Source organism: Cyprinus carpio, chromosome B17 (genome assembly GCF_018340385.1).
Source record: "Cyprinus carpio isolate SPL01 chromosome B17, ASM1834038v1, whole genome shotgun sequence".
NCBI lineage: Eukaryota > Metazoa > Chordata > Actinopteri > Cypriniformes > Cyprinidae > Cyprinus > Cyprinus carpio.
Genome location: NC_056613.1, coordinates 1,888,771 through 1,909,518, shown reverse-complemented (window position 1 = coordinate 1,909,518; position 20,748 = coordinate 1,888,771). Strand labels below are relative to the sequence as shown.

The following is a 20,748-nucleotide window of genomic DNA, read 5'->3' as shown; positions in this document are numbered from 1 at the left end:
CAGTTCAGTTAAATTCAATTCTGTTTACTTCAGTTTGGCTTGGCTCAGTGTAGACTGGTTCAGTTTTGTGTCAGTTCAGTTCAGTAAACTATTGATGGCTAAATATCATTTCTAAATTTTCCTCTGTTTTTATTTATATTTAGTTCAGGTCAGCTACAGTATGTTCAGCTAAATCTTATTAAATTTGAAGTTTAGCTAACATGAATTTAGTTAATTGGTTTAGTCCCTTCTGTTCTGTTCAGTTCAGTTCGGTTTTAAATTCTGTTCAACAAACCTGTTGATAGCTAAATGTCATTTTTTAATGTATTGGAATTTTTCTGTTTTTATTTACATTCTGTTTAATTTAAGCTATGTTCATTTCAGTTTGATTCAATTCATTATAGTTCAGCTACAGTAGGTTCAGTTGTTAAGCTCAGTTCAGTTCAACACGTCTCAGTTTAGTTGTCTCAGACTGAATTTAGCTTAGCTCAGTCTTCTGTTCAGTTCAATAAGGTTGTGCTCAGTTGAGTTGAGCTGAGTTCAGCTCAGTCCAGCTTATTTATTAGCTGCTGAACAGCATTTTTAAAATGACATTTCTAAATGTAACAGATTGTGGACGTGTTTTAGTAACTATGACTCAGATGCAGACGTTTAATGAAGTACTTCCTTGATGATTAGCTCTTTTTGTTGGTCGTGGGAGTTTTCCAGTGCTGCCAAATATATAATACAGACTGTCAAACCAGCAGCGCCTGAGGTTGTTATTTGACTAGAGCTCAGTGAAACAGCAGTGAAAGTAGTTTTTCTTGCTCCCCTTGGTGCTTCCAACACGAGTTCATGTTTTCTAGGAAGCACCTGCTCTTGAGGTGTTTTTAATGAAGTCAATCTCGATTGCAAGACTTTTTATTTTTGAAAAGAGATTGAAAGTAAATTTACAGTTTATATATATATATATTAATATATATATATATATATATATATATATATATATATATTAATATTTGGTTTAAACCATTAACTGTTTTGTGCATAGTGTCATTAGAATTTTTTTTTTTTTACACAAAATCATTGAAAACAAATTTGATTTGTTCCTTCCTTAAGTGGTTCATTCATGCATTAAGTTCCTTTACCAGATTTTCGTTTATCAAACTGCTTATTTTAACAGTGGTACATATGGTCAATGTAATCATCATATTTTCCCCATTAATGAAATGGAAAAAAGAAAACAGTGAGTTATAACAAAAAGCCATTTTTATTTTCAAAGACAAATGATACAATCATCAGAAATGCTTGAAAATCTCACAATTTTTTACTGGATTGTTAGTCCCATACAAACAGGTTACAGTTTCCCAAACTTTATGGATGAAACAGGACGAAAGATTGTCGAAACTAAACATCTGTACAGTATGTGCAAGGAAGTAATGCTCGACACAAATGAGATAATGCGTTCTCCCATTGTTTACAAAATAAAAGGATTGTGTTCAATCAAAATGATGCATATTTCCATAGCAGGATTTCCAGGGTTTCAAATACGAAACACTTTAGTTAACAGTACAGAAACGACAATAATGGAGCACAAAAGACGTCGCGGAAGCATTTGGTTTTCTTCATGTTTTAATTTGACCTTGCACACTTGCAATGTAAATGAAATTTGCAAATAAGGAGAAGCACAAAACTCTCTGTATGTCTGTGATAATGACAGAACATACTGTATGTAAATGAAATCTCATTGCTTTTTTTTAATGTATAGAATGAATATAAATAGTCTCATGGAAGGAATCTCTGCTATTGACCCATAAAACAGACTCTTGCAAGGGCACTACATATTAAAGGGTCAATGAAAAACATAGTCCATAGCCCAAAAGCATATAAATATTTGGCCCTGTGACATGTTTGATTAAGACAGACCAATGTTGTTCTTGTATTATCAGGCATATTGAAGCAGTTAAACACGGATTCATACAAAGTTAACAGTGCAGAGGTTCTTTACATTTGCAGTTACCTGCTTGCAGCTTTTTGTAAACATTCTGTAAACATAAACGCTCTCCTCACTACCAGAAGACACCATGGTAAAAGAAAAGGCTAGATCAAATAGTGGGGCAGTTAAGAACAGCAGTGTAAGTGTAGTTATTGTTACCGAACTCAAAGAAATGGAGTTTAATACTGTACAGAAGAAATGACAAATGTGGGTGGGACACACATACAGGCTTGTTTTAAGCTCAGATGAGATTTTTCTGCCATGAGCTTTGATTTTAAATGGAGATGCAATTCATTTTGGGTGATTTTTCTTAAAACTGATCTTGTTCAGGTTATATTTCATCACAGTTTTTATTTTGCATGAAGTTTAGGACCACGTTTGGTATTTGTTTTTCATATTTTTTCATAATTATTATTTACTGTAAGGTGAATAAAATGCATATTTACATTAATCAAAAATGATTTATATGATCATTACTGTTTCACTATAATTTGGAATAAGAGTTTTCACATTAAAGTAGTTTTTCTGAATTGGAAAAAATATATATAATTTATTTTCTGCATGCTAAATGTAACTTTTTGAGTAAAATATAACCCGGACATTCATTTGTGTTTTTGTTTTTGCCATTTAGGCTTCTTTTGTTTTACATCCCTTTAAAAAAAGAAGTGCTTTGTTCTAAACAAAAATAGAAATAAAAAGACAAGTGACGTTTGTTTCAGAAGGGCGCTGCCAGCAGCCTATTAACTTACATTTGGACAACGATTCCATCAAGTAGCACTTGTTGTTGAATCCAAAAGCATACACAATATTCTTCAAAGACGCCAACTACAAAGTGTAAAGAAAATCGCATTATTACAAATATAATTGTTTCAAAATTGTTCTCTTTGTCAGTGATAATTTCATCCCAACTCATTCTGGATTGCTGACCAATAAATAAATTCTAGAAATGGAGATGATCAACTTTTCTGGTAAACATCCATTGTGTAATTTAGGCTACTCAGTTTGATTGTCCGTTCAGTTAAATGTCTTGCAGCCCAAAGATTCTGTTGTCTAACATGCCAGTAATATCAAAGTACTTGATTATATTGTACCTCAAGAACATTAGCACACAGCAAAGAGACATTTCTGAGTTTGATCGTTGTAGTACAGTTTGCATAGTGTTTAACTAACCTACAAAGTGCAGTTAACCATCCATTTATAGAACAGAAGGCTGACGATAGTACTGGTTTCATATCTGCACGAGAAAAGGAAACTGGTCGTTTTATTATTGCAAGTGCATGCGTGAGATTTGATCATGTCTGTATCTGGAGATGCAAAGGTTTAGGCCACTGCTGCAAGAGTTTGGTCGTTCTTGTAGTCACCGAAAAACATTAAATAAAAAATAAATCTAAAATAAATTAACTAGATAAACATTGGATACCAAAGTCAAACAAGTGGAGAGTGCAGCATGTCAACTCTCGTAACATATCTTTGTACATTTATTGATCGTTTTTGTTATAGATGTTACTTGCTCAGATGTACTCAGTCTGAAACATTTCTGGATGTCTTAATGCTTAATATGTAACGTTTCTGACTGAGAATTTATTCTGAGAAAAATAAGAAACATCCACAAACGTTTAATTGTGGATATAGTCTCACAATGAAATGTCCTTCCTTCATTGCTTACGTATGATTGGATTTTCTTTTTGGTTGCTTTACAAGAACAATAATAATAACAAAACATTTAAATTACAAAATGAGTAAATATTACATTAAGTTATTAATAGATGTCCTAAAAATAATATTCAGACGCCTTAAATTTTGTCCCTCTAAACACATTGCATAATTTAAAGTTTATATGGCTTATATTGCTTCTCGAATCAGTACTGTTTGCTACCATTTCATACATAAATTAAAATAATCAGAGGGAATAAGCCAGTACTGTTTCAAATAGTTGACTTCCAGCACGCATAAATAAAAAAAAACAATTGCTTTCAGTGTTAAGAAATTCTAAATTATACCGAGTTAGTAAAAAAATATTCTGCGCCAATAGTGTGGATGCATTCCTATTGCAATGAAAGTTTACTCAAGGACAGGTAAAGGGATAGTTCATCCAAAAATAAACGTTCTGGCATCGTTTACTCTTAAATATAGGTCTGTTCTTTACACAAAGCTATTGAATGAGCTCACAAGTCACGTGGACCAATTTGTTGGTGCTTTTTGGAATTTAAAAGCCCCAAACACCAGGATTTCGGAGCATGTCAGTGACAGTACACTTCTGTTGTATCTAACTGTGCAGCATCAGCATTGTGCTAAACATCTCTTTTTGAAGAAAGAAAGTCATACAGGTTTGGAACGAGATGAAGGTGAATGTATTTTCATTTTTGGCTGAACTATTCCTTTAAATTCAGTGACTTGCATTATATGTTATATCACTGATGAAGTGGAATGTCAGATAAATTAGACTTAAAGGTGCGTTCACATTTACCATTGCTTTGCAAAATTTCACTTAAATATTGCTAATATGATCGCACCTTAATGCCATAAATCATTCCCTGTAAGGGTCATCAGTTTTATAGAAAAAAAACATCAGTGTAGTCATAAAAATACACTGCAACCAATCAAAATTGTACCAATGAGTACCAATGAGTTTGTGCTTCTAATCCGATGATTCTTTCATGCAGTTCTCTCTCGCTCTTTGTCTTTAAGGCTAACAGTGCTGCATTGAGGTCTCGTTCGACCAGACCGTCTCAATATGGCCTCCAAACGGACTCGTCCATCCTGCCGCTGGAGTTGAGAACGGTTGGCGAGCTGCTGTGGCTGCCGTCCGCATCGCCTCCGTCCGTCTGATTGGGCAGGTTGGGGTTGATGAGGGTGCTGCCGGTGGATGCGCTAGTGCAAGGCGGCAGCATCCTGGAGGGGGATCGATCTCCGCCCGGCACCATTGAGAACTGGTACGACCCGGATGAGGCTCCGTAGTAGAGGTACGGCGTGCTGCTGGTCTGGAAGGGCCCGCTTTGGTTCTGGGTGGATCCGGGGTACGGCGGAGGCAGGTAGGTGTGGTAGTGGGTGGTGCTGGACATGCCCAGAGACATGCCCGAGGTGACCGGCGTAGGGGTGTATGTGAAGGTTGCGGGATAGTGCATTCTGGGACTGGGGAAACGGGAATCTGTGAGGGAGGACAGACCGGGAAATTGACGTTCAAACTGCCGTGGGTCGGCCGAGAACGGACTGAGATCTGACGTACCTGGTGGAGAGAAAAGAACGGCTTTTTTAGTGATATTTCAATCAAGAAAATGTTTTGAGCATGTCTTCTTTCAGTGCGCTTCAAAAGTCTGGGTGCACTACAGTGAAACTTTATCAGTACAATTTCTGTTATATAATTTATTTTATATAATCAGAGCATTTATATGGTACAAAAACAATCTGTAAAATGAGGTTAAAAAGGTACAACATAATGATTATTACAGTACAACATAATGTTAATTTTACTCATTGTTTTTGTATAAGATAAATGCTCTGATTATATAAACCAATGATATAATCTGATGTTTATAGATTTGTAAAGATACATTTTTCATTAAAGGTTTCATTGTATTAATGAACAATTGTGCATTTTAACTTTATTTGCGACCCTGGAGCACAAAACCAGTCATAAGGGTAAATTTTTGGAAATTTAGATGTATACATCATCTGAAAGCTGAATAAATAAGCTTTGCATTGATGTCTGGTTTGTTAGGATCTGACAATATTTGTTCGAGATACAACTATTTGAAAATCTGGAATCTGAGGGTGCAAAAAAATCAAAATATTGAGAAAATCGCCTTTAAAGTTGTCCAAATGAAGTTCTTATTACTAATCAAAAATTAAGTTTTGATATAGCTACAATAGGAAATTTACAAAATATCTTCATGGAACATGATTTTTACTTCATGTCCTAATGATTTTTGGCATAAAAGAAAAATCAATAATTTTGACCCATACAATGTATTTTTGGCTATTGCTACAAATATACCCCAGCGACTTAAGACTGCTTTTGTGCTCCAGGGTCACATTTTACTTATCTATCATGTTGGAAAAGTGCAGAATCTGGCATATTTTCATTTTGCATTCTACATTTTCTTTGTATCTATTTCTTTTATCCCAAAAAATATATACATAATATATTACATAATTTATTGTCAGACCTTTGGGCATCCATTGCATAAAACATTCAGATCAGTGAATATAAATCAGTTTCAGCATTGATTCATAAGTTTATTTCAGTCTATGTGGGTTATTTATACTATCATATTTTTTGTAGTTAAATATTTCATTTTGCTAAATGCTGCTGGGTCACTTTAACTCTTCTCAACCCTACACTTTTTTGTACTAGATGCATGCTCTGAATATAAATATAATGGCTTTTGACTGTGACAACTTTAAATTATGAGTAGCTTGAGTTTCAAAGTAACTTCATCCACATCATTTGAGACTGAAATGAATAAAGGAACATTGCTAAATCAGACAGAAGAGGGCGCTGTCAAACTTAATTTGCATACAGCTTAAACTAACTAGCCTGTCAACACAAAACTCCCCTTTATATACTGAAAAGAAGCTTGTGAAGAATGAAGTGCATGCAACTTTATCTGCATTTCTCGTGCAAATAATGAATGTGAAATATAATGGACATAAATATGAAGAGGCTCTCCTAAACAATATGATTAGAGTGAAAAGTTTTGTCTTTGTAATTGAAATATCTCAAGCCATGAAAGCATCAGAATGACCCTTCAAAGTGCAAGAAAAAAGTTCATATTGTTGCTCATTGATCCCGTTTGTGACTCCACATGAACAGACTCCCTTTACAAGCTCAGTCTGAGGAATTTTAATCAAGGAAACTGCAATAAATATTAACCGACCGACAAGAGAAACTGGCTCATCTCGCATGTCAGCGGTTTAATTACTCAAGCAAAACATAAACTTGAATTAAATCTTTATTTGCAACCTGAATTACACAATACTTGGGTTAATTCAAGGTCAAGAAGAAGACTAACGCTGCAAAAATGTCACCGGGCCATAAAAGCTCAATATGCAAATGAACTGTCAAAAGGGGCTGACGTGCTGCTGAGAGATTGTGAGCTTGGCTTCTGGCTGTTTGTTTCTTCAGCGGCGCTTGCTGAAGGTTGTCCGGGGGTTTGTATGCAAACGCGTCGTGTGCGTTCACGCTCACATGCGCAAACACACACATCCTCGCATTTATATGAATATCAAAGAGAAATGTCGGAATAAACTGGGAGCGCACATGGAAACGCTTAGAGGAAAAAACAGTTTCCACAGGATGCATAATGAGCAGTCTTAGATGTGGTGGCATGTCTGCGATTAGCCAAAGAGAAGGTCCGATCTTCTCTCTTAGAACCACAAGATGTTTTTAAATTATAAACCACTAATGGGCTGTGACTCCCAGAACCCCAGGAGAGAGAATCCCAGAGGAACGTCTTATCATCTCCACATCTGTCTATTTTTGCACTCTGTATTCATCACAATCTGCTTTTCAAATGGAGCCGCCTGCTAAATTAAAGGCTATAAACAAACAATCCCAAACTCCTCTCCTCTTTTCCATTCCATTTCCCCTTTCTTTTCCTTTTCTTTCTTTCAAACTAACCCAAACTCTTTTCTCTTCCTTTCTATTTCCCCTTTCATGACCTTTCCCGTTTCAGTCAGTTACCCATTTTATTTCCTTTAGTTCCCAAAAAAGTAACTTCTCCCTTTCTTTTCCCATTCCCACTTTACTTCATACAAACCCAAACTCCTTTCCTTTCCACTTCCCCTTCAGGAGACCTTTCCCATTTTAATTTCCTATTTTCTTTCCTCTGATTTCTCTGATTTTGACTTACTATTTAATCTTTCCTTTGCCATTACATTACTTCAATGAAACCATTTTTTCCTCTTTCTGTTTCCGTTTTCCAGTCCAATTCCCATTTTCCTTTTTCATTTTCTTTAAACAAACCAAAATTATTCTCCTTGTCTTTCCATTTCCCATTTAACTAAACCTCTCTTTCCCTTCCTGATCATTTCCCTTTTTTCTTTCCTTTACTTAAGACAAATGAAATGAAATCTCCTTTTCCTTTCCATTTTCCCTTTCCTAACCTTTCCTAGGTTATCTTACCCTTTTCTTCTCTTTACTTCAAACAAACTAAAGTCTTTTCCTTCCTGTTTCACTTTTTTTTATTACCATATAATTTCCCCTTTTCTTTACTTAAAACAAACCGGAATAGTTTCCTGTGTATTTCCTCTTTGCCTCTTTTCTTTTAGGCCTACTTCAAACAAGCTTTCCTTCCCTTTTCTTTCCATTTCCTCTTTCCTGACTTTTTCCCACTTCAATTTTCCCTTTTCTTTCCTTTTACTTCACACTAAAATCTTCATTCCTTTCCCTTTTTTTTTAAATTCAAATAAACCAAGCATCTTTTCCTTTCTGTGTCCCCATTTCCCTTGTCCATTTTTCCTTTTCTTTCCTTCACTTCAAACAAAGTCTCTGATCTGATCTCATCCTTCCTCTCACCATGTTGCTAAGGTAAAGTATGTTTTTTATTTTTTATGCTGATAAATCCAGCGGCGTCTTTCCCGTCAGCTTGTCTGCTGGTTTAGGAGCGGTCGCGTGTCGTCCATGAGCGCCGCTTTATGAGTGACAGTTCGGCAAACTTTACAGAGCATGTGTGGCCAATTATGAGCAGATTGTCTCTCCCCATTATCAACTCTTGACATTTCAAGCCAAACAAAAAAGACACTTCAGGGAGTGCAGAAGAGAGGAGACCCAAGTCACATTTCCAAAACAATGACAGAAATTCACATATACAACCTTCAATCACCATTAAACATCGCTCCTCGCTGCAGACATTCACGAGAATGAGCCCATCATGCTATCGGCTCTTGCCAGACCCTTTTTGGCTAAACTTAATACAACGTCAATCACTTTGTGTTACAGGGATGGTGTGGTCTAGTAGCTGAAGCTCAGGGCTAGAAACCAAGAGGAGCACGATGGCTCAAGCTGTGACCTATCATCAGTGTGATCTTACGACCTTTGACCTCGGGTTGCTTCAGGGTTCCCTGCTACAAGACTGCCTGCTTACTTGAAGAGCACATTAAGAGGTACAGAAGCCACTAACAAAGATGTGTCATGGCGTTTTGGGGTCAGTAAGATTTATTTATTTATTTAAATGAATACTTTTATTCACCAAGGATGCATTAAATTGATCAAAAGTAACAGTAAAGATATTTATAGTGTTACAAAAGATTTATATTTGGTATATATTAAAATACCATGGTTTTATGGACATACAACATGGTATTTTTTAATACCATAACACATTATGGTATATATCAAAGCAATCATTATATATATCAAAGTACCATGTTTTGTGGCTATGTACCATGGTATTCTCGGAGAGTCTTTAGATGTAGATCCATTTACTCATTTGGAAGATGTCTTTATCCAAAGCCACTTTTTATCAATGTATACATTTGATTTGTATATGCATTCTGTGTTATTGCATATATCAAAGTATTGAGATATTCAAACACGCTTTTAAACCAGCCTCCTTAAACAGACTTTCACAAAAGGAAAAATCAAAGATCTATACGGTCCGCAGTGTCCCGTGATCCCGCTCTGATAATATTATGCATGCCTTCATCTGCATCATTATCAGTCACCAGGTCTCTGGCCGAAAGGTGTAACACGAGCCCAGGGTGGAGAAGAATAGCCTCGCAAGCAGCTGCAGAGGGTGCGATGCGTTCGGGACGAGTCTTCTCGAGACCGAGACATTCAGTGGTGCTCCGAGGAAGAACAGGGGGCGTTAGGACCAAGAGGTGCGTGTGTCTCTTTGAGGAAAGAACAAAGGCTGACATCTCCAAGATGAAAGCCGGGTGAAATCTAAACTAATCAAACCCAACCAGGCAGCTGGCCGGGGTTCAAAAAGCAGCCACACCAAGAAGTCATTTCAACTTTCACATTCGCTCCAGGCTCAAAGAAAACAGTTAGGGTGGGGAGTCATGAGAAAGAAAAAAAAAGTTCAAAAACCCAACCTGGCGGAGAGTCAAACAGGTGTATTAAAGAAAACGTCCACACTGTGTGTTTGTTTCAAAACGAACCCCAAAGGGTGGGTGGACCGCAATCTGGTGCCTATTTCATTAATAAAGGCACGGTCACAGCAAGCTCTTCCTAGGGTTTGGACTCGAGAGCTTTTGGGTAGTTAATGAGAATTGCTTTTTAAACCCCCATCTAAACCCCAACTATTTTAAACAACATTCTCTTGTAATTATTGTTCATGCAACCGTTATGAACGCATGTGAATTTAAATGCTATGTGGAATATTTGTAATATGTAAAAATGCATTTGTCACACTACAGGTCATTTAAAATGATCTAGTATGGATGAAAAAAAATGAAAGAATTATGCATGAAATATATAATAAATTATTGTGCATGCAATGTTTGTGTGTGTGTGTGTGTGTATATATATATATATATATATATATAATCTGAAATATTTATATAATTTTATTTTATTTACTTTTAGGACAAAAAATAAAAATAAAGTAGTATAGATAAAATAAAATTTTATAAATATTTAAAGTATATTTTTTATAATATATATTATTTGATATAAATGCTCATGAGCTCATATGAAGTAAAATATTATTTGCAATATTTTAGAAATGTATTTGTTACAATGCATGATCATTTAAAATAAAAAGGAAAATACAGTTATATAAATAAAATAACATTAAAATGATAAAGAATTAGTGATCAGTTACAGAAGTTATGACATACACTTTCCCTGCATTTAAATAAATTCTATTATAAAATCCAATAGACGTGTTATGTACCAACTACCCGTTTACTTTTTGAGGTCCGTGAGTCAGAAACTCTAGTCTGTTTTATTGTTCCTTTTTCAAGGCATTTCAAAAGAGAGTTGAGTTCAAAGACTCCATCGGAGAGGATGGGGGTTAGGGGAGATATTCTTTCAAATGCTCTCTATTTTTAAAGGTGCTATTGCTTGGAAGCCATTTGCCCACGGGCGACGTAACAAACGCTTACAAAGCAGAAAGTTAACACTGGAAAAATGCTTTGATTCGACTTCAGTGGGGAAAGAAGCGAATGAGTGTTTGGACAAATGTTCACGGCTAACACGATCAGCTAAGAAAGTAAATACAGGCAGGTTGAGACACTCCATTTCCCACATTTCTGAAATGAGGGGTTGGCAGAGAAAGCGATATTGGCCAGAGGAGAATTTAATTGCTCAGAGGTTGCTCTTTTATAGCCCAGTTGTGATTTCATGTGGAGTCAACAAGTGAAAAACTCACTTTACTTCTGTAATCCCACATCTGTCTGAGTGAAACAGGATGTTCAATGCATAAAAATAGGGCGGGGCTTGATTTTATTTATCTTTGATTGGGTAATGAAAATGAGTCTATATGACAGATGGTTGCTAAAACAGCCTGAAAAATGTTGATTTCAACTTGAATTTAGATATAAATTTTGACTCCAAAAAATAAAACTAAACTTAAGGAAATATGGGAAAATTATATAAAAAAATATAGGAAAATTAGAAATAAAATACTTGAAAAAAATAGAAATAGACTACGTTTATTTGATCAAGAAAACAGTAAAAACTAATAAGTTTGGGGTAAGGTTTAAAAAAACATTTATAATGTTACAGAAGATTTCTATTTCAAATAAATGTAGTTTTTGATCAAATAATCAAATATAATAAGCTGTTTTTAGCATTGGTAATAATAAGAACTATTTTTAATAACTGAGTTGTACTGTAATAATTGAAAATAAGTGAGCAGCAAGTCAGCATATTATCATGATTTCTAATGCTTGAAATTAATGATGCTAAAACTTCAGCTTTGCATAACAAGAATAAATTACATTTGTAAATATTTAAAAATGGTTAAGCTATTTTAAATTATAATAACGTATCCAGTTTTACTGCATTTATTGTAAGTTTAATCAAATAAATGCAGCCTTTATAAGAAGAGCCCTCTTTTAAAAACATTTAAAAAATCATTTTTATTCCACACTTTTGGCCAGTAGTGCATAAAATGAAGGTGGATTTGATCTTGGGAGAATCTAAATTAATACTGAGGCAAATCCGAGCCCGGTTTGAGACATTGTCTTAGTCTCACTGCTGAAGCATTTGAGATAATAGAGCTCTTGTCTGTGATTTGACTTTCTTTAAGGTGTTAGTTTACCTGAGAGGCGTCTTGGCACGTCGCTGATGCTGGGCAGGCCCGTGGCGCGGGTGGAGGACAGCGGGGTGGTGGAGTGGATGGAGGGAGACGTCATTTGGCTCAGGTAAGGAGTGTAGGGCTGCTCGTAGGACCAGGGCGGAGAGGACTGCGCCTGCCGCGGATCTGTAGCATGATAAACAAGACGACTCCAGTCAACATCTGCACGACAGAATCCTCAAAGATGTGTTTGGGTGTGATTGTAGCCTCTTCTCTCGGGACCACAGCAGTGCTTTTATAGCTCAGTGATGTTTACAACAGTGACCTCAAAAATGAACGGTATCACACACCACCACAAAAAAGAGCCAATCTTGTGAAAGCTGTCAAGAACATGTTTGCTATGTTTCACTCTAAAAGCAAAAGAAAAAAAAGTTGTTTTTTTTTGCAAATTAAAAGAAATTGAATTCTATTTTTATAACCACTAAGATGTTTTTGAAATTGTTAAGATGTTAAGGAAATGTTTATTTCACACATCCTGAAATAGACTAGTCTTTATGCACAACATAATTTATATATATATATATATATATATATATATATATATATATATATATATATATATATATATATATATATATACAGTACAGACCAAAAGTTTGGAAACATTAGTTTCTTCTGCTCATCAAGCCTGCATTTATTTGATCAAAAATACAGAAAAAAATGTAATATTGTGATATATTATTACAATTTAAATTAATTGTTTTTAAATTTATTATACTTTAAATTATCATTTATTTCTGTGATGCATGTGCTGTATTTTTAGGATCATTATCACATGATCCTTTAGAAATCATTCTAATATGATGATTCATTATCAAAGTTGGAAACAGTTCTGCTGCTTAATATTTTTTCAGAACATGTGATACTTTTTTAGGATACTTTGATGAATAAAAAGTAAAAAAAGAAGCTATGTTTTTAAAATATAATTATTTTGTAATAACAATATACACTACTGGTCAGTAATTTGGGGTGAGTAATTTTTTTTTTCTTTCTTTTTTTAAATAAAATCAATACTTTTATTCAGCAAGGATGTGTTAAATTGATAAAAAGTGATAGTTAAGAAAATATATTATTAGAATATATATAGTTATTAGATTTTTTTTTTTTTTTGAATAAATGCAGTTCTTTTTAACCTTTTATTCATCAAATATATTAGAGAGCAGAACTGTTTCCAACACTCATAATAAATCAGAATATTAGAATGATTTCTAAATGATCATGTGATAGACTGGATGTTACATGTGACACTGAAGGCTGGAGTAATGATGCTGAAAATTCAGCTTTGCATCACAGGAATAAATTATTTTTTTAAAGTATATTCAAATAGAAAACTATTATTTTAAGTTGTAATAATATTTCATAATATTACTTTTTTTTCTGTATTTTTGATCAAATAAATGCAGGCTTGATGAGCAGAAGAAACTTCTTTCAAAAACATTAAAAATAGTAATGTTTCCAAACTTTTGGTCTGTACTGTATATATATATATATATATATATATATATATATATATATATATATTATATATATATATATATATATATATATATATATATATGTTTTTGAGATTCACCCTCAGAAGATCCTTCCTGGTGAGAAGACAAATTTAAAGATTTGTTGTGCACGCAAAGTGGGTGACCTTTCTTTTTATAACAATATGGAGACCGAGACCGAGCAGACTAGTATAAAAAGCCGTGGTATGTAAATAGCTTAATCACATTCAGAGCCAAGAACGGTTTCCTGTTTGCTTTCTACAGTATTCTAGTAAACACAGCGTCCGCTCTGACAGGAGAGGGACTGGAGACGCTCCAAGAGAATGGCAAACATTATGCAAACTTTAAAGCTGAGCGCATATGAGACAAAAAAAACAAACAAAAAAAACATGCTCCACTATGCCAAAAGTGAAGCAGGAACTAATGATAATATTTGGACAAATGTAATGGAATTAAAGCAATAGCTCACCCAGAAATGAAAATCTGTCATTATTTACTCACTCTCATGTCGTTCCAAACCTGTAAGCTGTTATTTTTTCCGTGGAACAAAAAAGGAGGAATCTTCATCAGTCTTCGCCAGAACGTGGTCTGCACCATTCTGAATGAGAATTGATGATCTTTGGGTCTGTTCCTCACTTAAACTATCATATGATTTCTGAAGACTTGGATGTAGCGAATGGACTGATGCTTTTCTGTCGTTCACAGACGTGGTTTGAAGATGAAGAGAAGCACAAAGATTCATCAAAACGTCTTTTGTGTTCCATTAAATTAAAGAAATACAAGTATGGATTGAAATGAGGGTGAGTAAACAATGAGTTTTCATTTTTGGGTGAACTATCCCTTTAAGGTGATGTAAGCAGCCAGTCCCAAGAAAAGATAATGCCTCATTCCCGTAAAAGCAGACAAAAAGATTTATGACTGTCAGATTTGGCACGTCTATCAGTATCTCCTGTTTAAATCTGATCGACGTTGTCGAATTCACCATTTCTATTTCTTGCATCATTCTCGCCCACTGGCTTTTATCTTCGCAGGTTTATCTTCAGCAAATCAGTCATCTTAAATAAACCTACCTGTTCTCCAAACACTGATGTTTGTACAGTACACAAACCACAGCGATTCTTCATTAAAGGTCATGGCTGACAGCCAGAGAGGCTGAAGTAGTTGCGTTAAGGGCCGGTTTACCTGAGATCTGAGTTTGCCCCTGCGGATTGAAGGAGTTCGGCGTGGCGTTGAGAGACGGCCGGGGACTCTGGGTTTGCACGGCAACTCTCATGGTGGTCTGGCGCAAACGCTCTAACTCGCTCAGGCGCTCGGAGAACAGCGGCGGTTTAGGGGGGTCTTCCAGTTTCTGTCTGTGTCCTACCGAACAATATTAGACAGAAATTGCAGTTAATACACCTACTGCTTGATTCTGACCAACTTTAAAGGGATAGTTCACTCAAAAATGAACATTCTGGCATCATTTACACACCCTCATGTTGTTGCAAACCTGTATGTTTTATCTCACTTCTGAGAAACTCAAAAAGAGATATTATACGAAATGTTCAAGCTGCTCTTTCTATACAATGAAGGTGAATGGGAAAGAAAAAGAGAACTGTAAACGTGATCCATTCTTCATTCAGTTTTGTGTGACGAATAGATGCAAATGAGCCACATTCTGTAGATTAATAACACCTTAAATTTTGGACACAGATCTATTGCATGGTCTCAGAACGCTTGCAAATAAAGCACAAAAGTCATGTGGACCATTTTCATTTCATTTCAGTGTTAACTTTTATTGTTTGGATACATGAGTTTGCAGATTCCCAAAATTTCTTAAAATGTCATTAGAGTGCATAAATGATGACAGAACTGTCATTTTTTGGGCAAATTGTACTCCTTTATAATGATAGTTAACCAAATAATGAACATTTTGGCATCCTTTACACACCCTTGTGTTGTTTTTTTACTTTCTTTTGGGAAACTTGAGAAGAAAATACAGTAAATGTTATGCAAAATGTCCAAGCTGCTCTTTCTATACAATGAAAAGAACTTTAAAAGCGATCCATTATCTGTTTTATAAAGCCATATGATTGTTTTGTGTGACGAATAGATGCAAATGAGCCATTTAGATTAACAACACCTTATATTTTGGACACAGATCATGGCACTTTTATGGTGTTTTTGTCATTTTTGGTCAGTGTTTACTTTTATTATATGGAAAACATCAGTTTTGTAGATTCCCAAAATTTCTTAAAATGTTATTAAAGTGAATAAATGGTGACAGAACTATAATTTTTGGGCAAATTTTACTACTTTATAGCGATAGTTGGCCAAATAATGAACATTTTGGCATCCTTTACACACCCTTGTGTTGTTTTTTTACTTTCTTCTGGGAAACTCGAGAAGAAAATACAGTAAATGTTATGCAAAATGTCCAAGCTGCTATTTCTATACAATGAAAAGAACTGTAAAAGTGATCCATTATCTGTTTTATAAAGTCATATGACTGTTTTGTGTGACAAATAGATGCAAATGAGCCATTTAGATTAATAACACCTTATATTTTGTGTCTCAGAACGCTTGCAAATAAAGCACAAAAGTCATGAGGACTATTTTCATGGCACTTTTATGGTGTTTTTGACACTCTTGGTCAGTGTTTACTATCACTGCATGGAAAAGATTAGTTTCTAGATTCCCAAAATTTCTTCAAATGACATTAGAGTGAATAAATTATGACAGAAGTGTCATTTTGGGGCATATTTGACTCTTTGAGGTGTTATGCAAAATGTTCTAGCTGCTCTTTCAATACAATGAAAGTAAATGGGAAAGTATTGAACTAAACAACACTGTAAAACAATCAAAAAGCAACTTTCAGGCACAAATCTGCTGCATGGTTTCAGATCACATGCAAAAAAGCACAAAAGTAATATGGAGCATTTTCACCATACTTTTATGGCGTTTTTGTGACTACAGAAAAGATCAGTTTGTGGATTTCCCAAAATATCCTAAGATGACATTAGGGTGAATAACTTACGACAGAAGTGTCATTTATGGGTGAATTGTTGTTTCACACCTGTTTGATTTTTCTTTTTCTGGGTAATACAAACAATGTTCTTGCTGCTCTTTTTAATTCAATGAAAGTATTACGATGAATGGTGCCAAGCTCCAAAAAAGACATTTTTTTTCTGTGCTTATTCTTCTTTTATCAAGTCTTTTGAAGTCATATGCCAGCAATGTGTGATGAAGAGATAACAAATGAAATTTGAGCACAAAGCAATCGTATGGCTTCATAACAAGTCATATTGACTATTTTCATGGCACTTTCATGGTGTTTTTGTTTCTTTCGGTCAGTTCCACTGTATAGAAAGATCAGTTTGAAATATTCTACAATGACATTCGAGATAATAAATGATAGCAGAAGTGTCATTTTCTGGGTGAGCTACACTCTTAAAGGGACAGTTTAGCAAATAATGAACATTCAGGCATCATCTACACACCCTCACCTTGGTTGAAACCTGATAGTTTTGTGAGAGAAACAGACCACAATTAATTCAAATAGTCATTACTCATTGAAGTGTAATGGGATTTGAGATCTACAGCTGAAGGCAAGATTAAAATTGCAGTCTGTTCCACCCAAACAGCTATTGTATGCTTCAAGAGACATGAAATATAGCACATGGGTTGTATAAAATACTTTTATGATCCCATTATCATTACGGTTCAAACTTGTTTCAAACAACATGATGACCGAAGTTTCATATTTGGGTGAACTGTCCGACGGCCAACCAAACAATTAAACCTGGTTATTTACCAAACGGCACAGCAAAACAAATGAGCAGATCAGTATGTGGGTCAGATGCATCAGCGCTCTCTGGGTCTCTGATCGCAGAGATCTCAGTTTTCACAATAGCGACTGGGACACAAAAGGAGGGGAAGTAAATCGACTTTCTACCTGCCCGTACATGCCATTGTTTTACACCGTGGCGTGGATCCAAAAGAATTCACAGTCAAATTACACAACTGCTTTATTTCCCTATTATTCCTATCATGCTTGAAACTATGTCTGTGAGTCACAACAAAAACATGACCCGCCAATGTTTATTCAATAATTTCCCATAAAAGAGGACAGACTCAGTCCTCTATCCCGCAATAAAGAGTACGAGTCACGCCATGCCCCTACGTCCACCCCCTTCCTCATCACGTGAACCACCCTTTCCAGTCTATACGTAGCTCAACATCTCCACTAAAGAACCTGATTTCATTGGAACCGCACTGTTGTGTCAATACTCGAGAAGAATATGTGTTAAAGAGGGACTTAGTCTTTTTTTTCCATGCTTGTCTGTCTCGCCCTGGTCGGTTGCAATGAATGGCTGTAAAGTAAATATCACACAGAAGAAAAGAGAAACTCCTGCAAAAGCTTGGCCGCTCTCCAGTCGGGTCGAGCCAGAGCTAGAGCACCTCCAATCTCGCAAAACCTGATTGTGCTCCGGAGTTCGCTTGAGCAAACACAGCTCCTCATTCACAGTTGAATGTCGAGCACTTTGCATTGAGAGCACGAGTAATTCCCTAATAGTGTTCACTCTCACTGTACGCTATTAAAGAAGCACAATCAATACAGCAGCTGCTGAAAGAGGGAACCGGTTTAATTTCGTTTAAGATGAATATGGCCCTGTGTGTGTGTGTGTGTGTGTGTGTGTGTGTGTGTGTGTGTGTGTGTGTGTGTGTGTGTGTGTGTGTGTGTGTGCATGCATGAAGGCGAGCTGCTCACAAAGGAGCTGCCACATTACAGAATTTTTTTTCACCAAATTTAACTGTTGAATGATATAAATATGAAAGCTTGTTTTTGCCATGGGATAAAAAAAAAAATCTTTTCATCTCACAATCTGACTTTTTTCATAATTCAGAAAAAAAAAAACAGAATTCCAAGATACAAATTCAGAATTGAAAAAAAAAAAAAAAGAAACGCAATAACCGAGATGCAAGATGAAAACTACAATATATAGGGGGAACAAAAAGTCAGAACTGTGAGATTTTAATTTGTAATTCTTACTTTTTTCCTCAGAATTGTGAGTCTAAATTTTACAGTTCTGACTTACATAAACTCAGAATTGCAAGATGTTAACTCGCAAAATTGCGTAAAAAAAAGAATAGTCGCAATAACCGAGATACGAGATAAAAACTAGAATATAGAGAAAAAAAGTCAACTGTGAGATTTATACTCGTAATTCTTACTTTTTTTTTTAATCAGAACTGTGTTTAAATCTTAGTTTTAAACACACGTTACAGTTTAAATCTTACAGACTTTAACCCATAATTGCAAAAATGAATTGTGAATTTAAATTTGGAATTGCAAGGAAAAAAGTCAGAATTCTCAGTTTAGATCCCTTTTTTGTCAAAATCATGAAAAAAAAATCAGAATGCGTAATATAAACTCAGAATTGCGAGGAGAAAAAAAGTCAAAACCGTGAGTTACAAATTTGCAATTAGCCTCTTTTTTCTTTTTTTTTAACAATTCTTTTTTTAATTCTATGTCGGAAACAAGCTTCCATATTTAAAGTAACATTGCTGCAGCTATAGATAGCAATGCAGATTACATAATGCAAACCACTGACATCAAAACATGAGTAATGTTAAGGTCTTTGTGAGTCTATAAACTCTTTAATGTATTGCTCTTTAATTGCTCAGGAGACATAAAGGAGATCATTAAAGTATCAGCAGATGTTTCCTTGGGAAAGCAGACAAATAGAGAAAACAGTTGTCAAACAATAAAACTAAAGAGCTTTTTTTTTTAAGGGAGATACATTTTACATTTGATGAGAAGTGAGATTTCTGAGCATGTTTTGAGCACTGCTAAAGAGTATGGAGCTTTTATAGGAGAGATCATTTTTAAGATATTTTTTTTAAGTGTTCATAATGCAATTTCTGACTTTTGATAGCAGACTTTGGCAGTTCTGAAACTCTGGACGGGAAACATTTATTTCCCATACAATTATGGCATTTAGCAGATGCTTTTTTCCATAGAGCCTTGGATATTATGTTTAACACTGTCATGTGTGTCTTATGAACATGTTCTGAGCACTGCTGGAGAGGACAGAAGCAAATGACTCTTGGATTCTAAGTCCAAGACTAAATTTCCAGAATGAAAAAAGGGGGATGTGAATGATTCAGCATGAACGAAAGGAAAATCCCTAATGCTCATCCTATGAGACATGCAGAGTGCCCTTACGTTTACATCAGTGCCAAAAACATCTCTCAGTGCTAGAGCTCAAATACTCAGATGGACACGTCTGCAATAAAGTAAAAAGATCCTGTTACGGCAAAAGAAAAAAAGTAAAAAAAAAAAATGGAATATTAGTTTTAAGGCTGAGGAACAAAACTTTAGGTGGGGGGAAGATAGTCTCTACAAAACTTCCTGGCACAATGTTGGAATGTTATGGATGGTTGCCAGGGTGGTGTTATGCCGTTGCTAAGGTGTTATGAATGGGTTGTTATTTGGTTCTTATAATTTTGAAATCTCTTCTGCTCACCAAGGCTGCATTTACACCCTTAAAAATAAAGGTGCTTCAAGAGGTTCTTCACAGCGATGCCGTAGAAGAACCATTTTTGGTTCCACAAAGAAATATTCAGTCAAAGGTTCTTTATAGAACTATCTCTTTCTTACCTTTTTATAATCTGAAGAACCTTCTTTCGCCACAAAGAATCTTTAGTGAAATAGAAAGGTTCTACAGATGTTAAAGGTTCTTTATGGAACCATTCGACAAAAAGGTTCTTCTTTGGCATCGTGAAGCACCTTTATTTTTAAGAGTGTATTTGATCAAAACAGTAAAATTGTGAAATAGTTTTACAATTTAAAATCACTGATTTGTATTTGAATATATTGTAAACTGTAATTTATTCTTGTGATGCAAAGCTGAATTTTCAGCATCATTACTCCAGTCTTCAGTGTCACGTAATCCTTCAGAAATCATTCTAATATGCTGATTTGCTGCTCAAGAATGATTTCTGATGATTATCAGCGTTGAAGACAGTTGTGTGCTTTATATTGTTGTGGAAACTGTGATGCATTTTATTT

General features: G+C 35.1%; 1 protein-coding gene across 4 annotated transcripts in view; it reads right to left on the bottom strand.

Annotated features, from left to right (window-relative positions):
• Positions 1 to 1,209: 1,209 nt before the first annotated feature.
• Positions 1,210 to 20,748, bottom strand: part of LOC109106865 (runt-related transcription factor 2-like) — a 65,628-nt gene continuing 46,089 nt past the window's right edge. For 2 of the 4 annotated variants that reach the window (XM_042743171.1, XM_019120126.2), the window contains 3 exons: positions 14,877 to 15,053; positions 12,166 to 12,327; positions 1,210 to 5,180 (listed from right to left, as the gene is read on the bottom strand). In XM_042743171.1, the coding sequence (XP_042599105.1) occupies positions 4,684 to 5,180; positions 12,166 to 12,327; positions 14,877 to 15,053 (836 nt within the window). In that variant the 3' untranslated portion in view covers positions 1,210 to 4,683. The remainder of the gene's footprint in view (positions 5,181 to 12,165; positions 12,328 to 14,876; positions 15,054 to 20,748) is intronic. The other 2 variants (XM_042743172.1, XM_042743173.1) reach the window with 2 other exon arrangements.